Here is a 3,054-nt window from a genome sequence, read left to right on the forward strand (position 1 = left end):
CAGGGAACAGCTGCTGCTGCAACAGGCTGCCAGGGACGGACGGAAACCGGTCTAAACCCAAGGCCAGGCTCCTTCGCTTGGACTCCCGGCAGGCTGACGGGACGAAGGGAGCGCTGCAGCAGGCCGGTGCACACACCGCGGGGCTCCGGGCCCAGGAGGATGCTTAGTTTCTACTTAGCACGAGAGGAGGGGAAGGCAGGGGTGGGGCGAGCACACGCCCAGCAATAGCTGTGCCGCACGCCCGAGTTGGCTGGAGGGCGTTATTTGCTGCCAGCCAGAATGGGCATAGATGGAAAGGATATGAATGCCCATCTGTGGTTCACTTGCAGGGGGAGTTGTGCCGTCTCTGCGGTAATCCTTTGGACTTCTCCCATTTTATATTTGCTTATGCATGCACCTTCATTACCGACCTCCTGGGGCAATACAGCCTCACTAAACACCTAGGCTTTGCAACAGGCCCTGAAGGTCAAACTGAGGCTGGTGTAGGGACAAGGCCATACATGAAGGCTCTCCTCCAGAGAAAACTAGCAAGTGCCTGTTACCTTTTAAATATCACAAAATCCCATTAGGAATCGACTCCCACCTTTGTAATAGCCATACGCTACTGAGAAAGTTGGAGCATTTCAAGTGACCTGACTGACTTCAAACTGCGGAGTGGCCTTGGATCCAACCACATACAGTATTGGTGAAGTAGGACCTCACTTCTCTGAAGGATAAGGAACACCTGAACCACTCAGAAAAGAGCTAGCCAAATAATAAGCAAGGCAGGCCTGATCCCTTTATTGAATAAAAGAGTATTACACTTTAAACTCCAAAATGTTTCAGAATTAACTAGCCCCTACATCTATAAAAGATGTATAACAGAGCCCACCTTTCAGAATAAACTTTAATCAAATGCAGTTCATGGCAGAGTGGGGGAAGGCGTTGTGAAAACAGACTACTACTAACAAGTTTTGGAAACTGTCAGGAACAGCATTTGCATCACAGTTCTTTTGCAGAACAAATGTCAGAAAAAAAATTCTAGCGAGTGTAGGTCCAACTAATTTTATTGCTTTCCATTTTCTATTGCCACCTTTTCTTCTTTGCCACATACAATTTTTCCATATGTATCAAAACAACTTAATATAGTCATACAAAATAGTAGACCAGTACCTTCCTGCTATCATAAAACCCCACTCTTACCCTTATACCTTTTGGATAAAACTGGAGAAAAGGATTTACCCTTTGGAATGTGGTTTTTGTCCCATATAAATAGGAGTTACTAACTGTATATACTCAGGGTCCCGGTCTAAGATATTATTATAGATACAGAAGCATGAATCCATTAGCTGTTCCTTCCCTCACTTAGGTACTTGTTAAATTAATCTTTTTTCCTGCTTGTTAAGGGTTCATCTTAGGAATGCTAAAATTGACACGTGCTCCCAGTGAAGTACTAGTTCACCATATCTATTTTGTTTTCAGTTTTTTACTACTGAGGCAAACACCATCTTTCTTTCTCTCCACAGAAAAATGGGAAGGAGAGTGGTTGCAGGGCACCTTACACACCTCTAAGCCCCTCTACTTCTACTAAAAAGTTTTACTTCAGTAAATATTGAATGTGTTTTTGAGACGACGTATTGTAGACCACAGCCTTTGGTGTCCTGAGAGCATGAGGATGCAGAAGTTACAGATTGAATCACTCTTTAAACCAACACACTTGAACAGTGTCTCAGAGATGGATTAGAGGAGGAAGTTATGGATGAACAGAAAGCATAAAAATCAAAAATAAGAAATGGAAACTGAGAACTAAAAGGGGAAAAATGACCAGGCAGTCTTACATACCTTAACCTCTCTCAGGCTCACAGCCAAGTTTCCCCGTTGCCAGCAGGGAACTCAACCAAAAAACCAGCAAACGTGACAGCCAAAGAATCAGACACTCAGCAAGATGCTGCTGCTAGAGAGAGATATTATAAGGCCTGGCTTCTGTGCAGGACAGCTGTCAAACATGGTCCATCTGTGGTTACAGCTGTTGATTCCATTGCTGAAGCAGAGGAGCAGGCAGAAGACAGACGCAGGCTTTGGTATGACTAACAGGGTCAGATACACTGCCAAAGACAACTCGCAATCACAGGTTTGCACTAATTTAAGTTGCTTATTTTTAAATTACAAAAAACCCTCCTAATCAATAAATATGCCAACCTAAGAGGTGAAAGGAAATGCTGACTTAGTAGAGAATCAGTCACAATCAAACCTACAGTGAGTATGTACACATACTGAGCAGTCACATAGGGTTTTAAAAATAAGGTAACATTTGTGTGCATGTGTTTGGATGTGCACAAGTTTCACTCCAACATTAATCTGACGACAAACATTCAAGACAGACTCTCACACACGGAAGTGTGTGAATGTTAGGTTGATATTAGGTCAATATTCAGCAGAGACTCCAAAAATTGTTTTTTAAAACCAAGTAGGCTTTACATATCTACTATCCTTAGTAGAAGACCCTTTTACCCTCAGACTTGATCTGTTTAGGTCCCTTCTGACCCTAGCTACTATGACTATGATACATTTGCATAAAACTATTTTGATTTTATCCCCCCAAAATCTGTCAGTCCACTACATCAACTGTTCCACCATTCCTCTTCCAAAACATCTTCTCTTATAGTGCATCTTTCAAGGTTCTTATTTATCTTTCCCAGTTGTGCCTATGACTAACAGAAGAGTAAGTTGAATAAACAAATGCTTAGTTTTGATTTAAGCTTACATGCAGAAAGAGCAGTTCTGTTGAGTCACAACTACCATAACACAGCTTGTTGCACTAAGGAAGGCAGACAATGTCTACTAACATGTTTGTTTAGGTTTCAGCAAAAAAAAATACATGTAGGAAAGTTTTAGATGGTCCTGATGACAGGGCTGAAGGGGTCAGGGAAGTTATGCTGGTGCATATCGGTCTGCGAGGAACGCTGGCTGCTTAGTTTGCAAGAGATCCTGGAAACAATGTGTATATCTACGCAACAGTATAGTGTAGACAGAGCTGAGTTAATGTTCAACCAGCTGGTCCAGGAGTCTTATCCA

General features: G+C 42.6%; 1 protein-coding gene across 1 annotated transcript in view; it reads left to right on the plus strand.

The window, feature by feature from the left end:
* The window catches only part of LOC112549927, a 14,705-nt gene extending 12,593 nt beyond the window's left edge, over positions 1 to 2,112 (plus strand). The window contains exon 3 of the mRNA XM_025201524.1: positions 1,506 to 2,112. Coding sequence (XP_025057309.1) covers positions 1,506 to 1,595 — 90 coding nt within the window. The 3' untranslated portion in view covers positions 1,596 to 2,112. The remainder of the gene's footprint in view (positions 1 to 1,505) is intronic.
* The last annotated feature ends 942 nt before the right edge of the window (positions 2,113 to 3,054 follow it).

Source organism: Alligator sinensis, unplaced genomic scaffold (assembly GCF_000455745.1).
Source record: "Alligator sinensis unplaced genomic scaffold, ASM45574v1 scaffold570_1, whole genome shotgun sequence".
NCBI lineage: Eukaryota > Metazoa > Chordata > Crocodylia > Alligatoridae > Alligator > Alligator sinensis.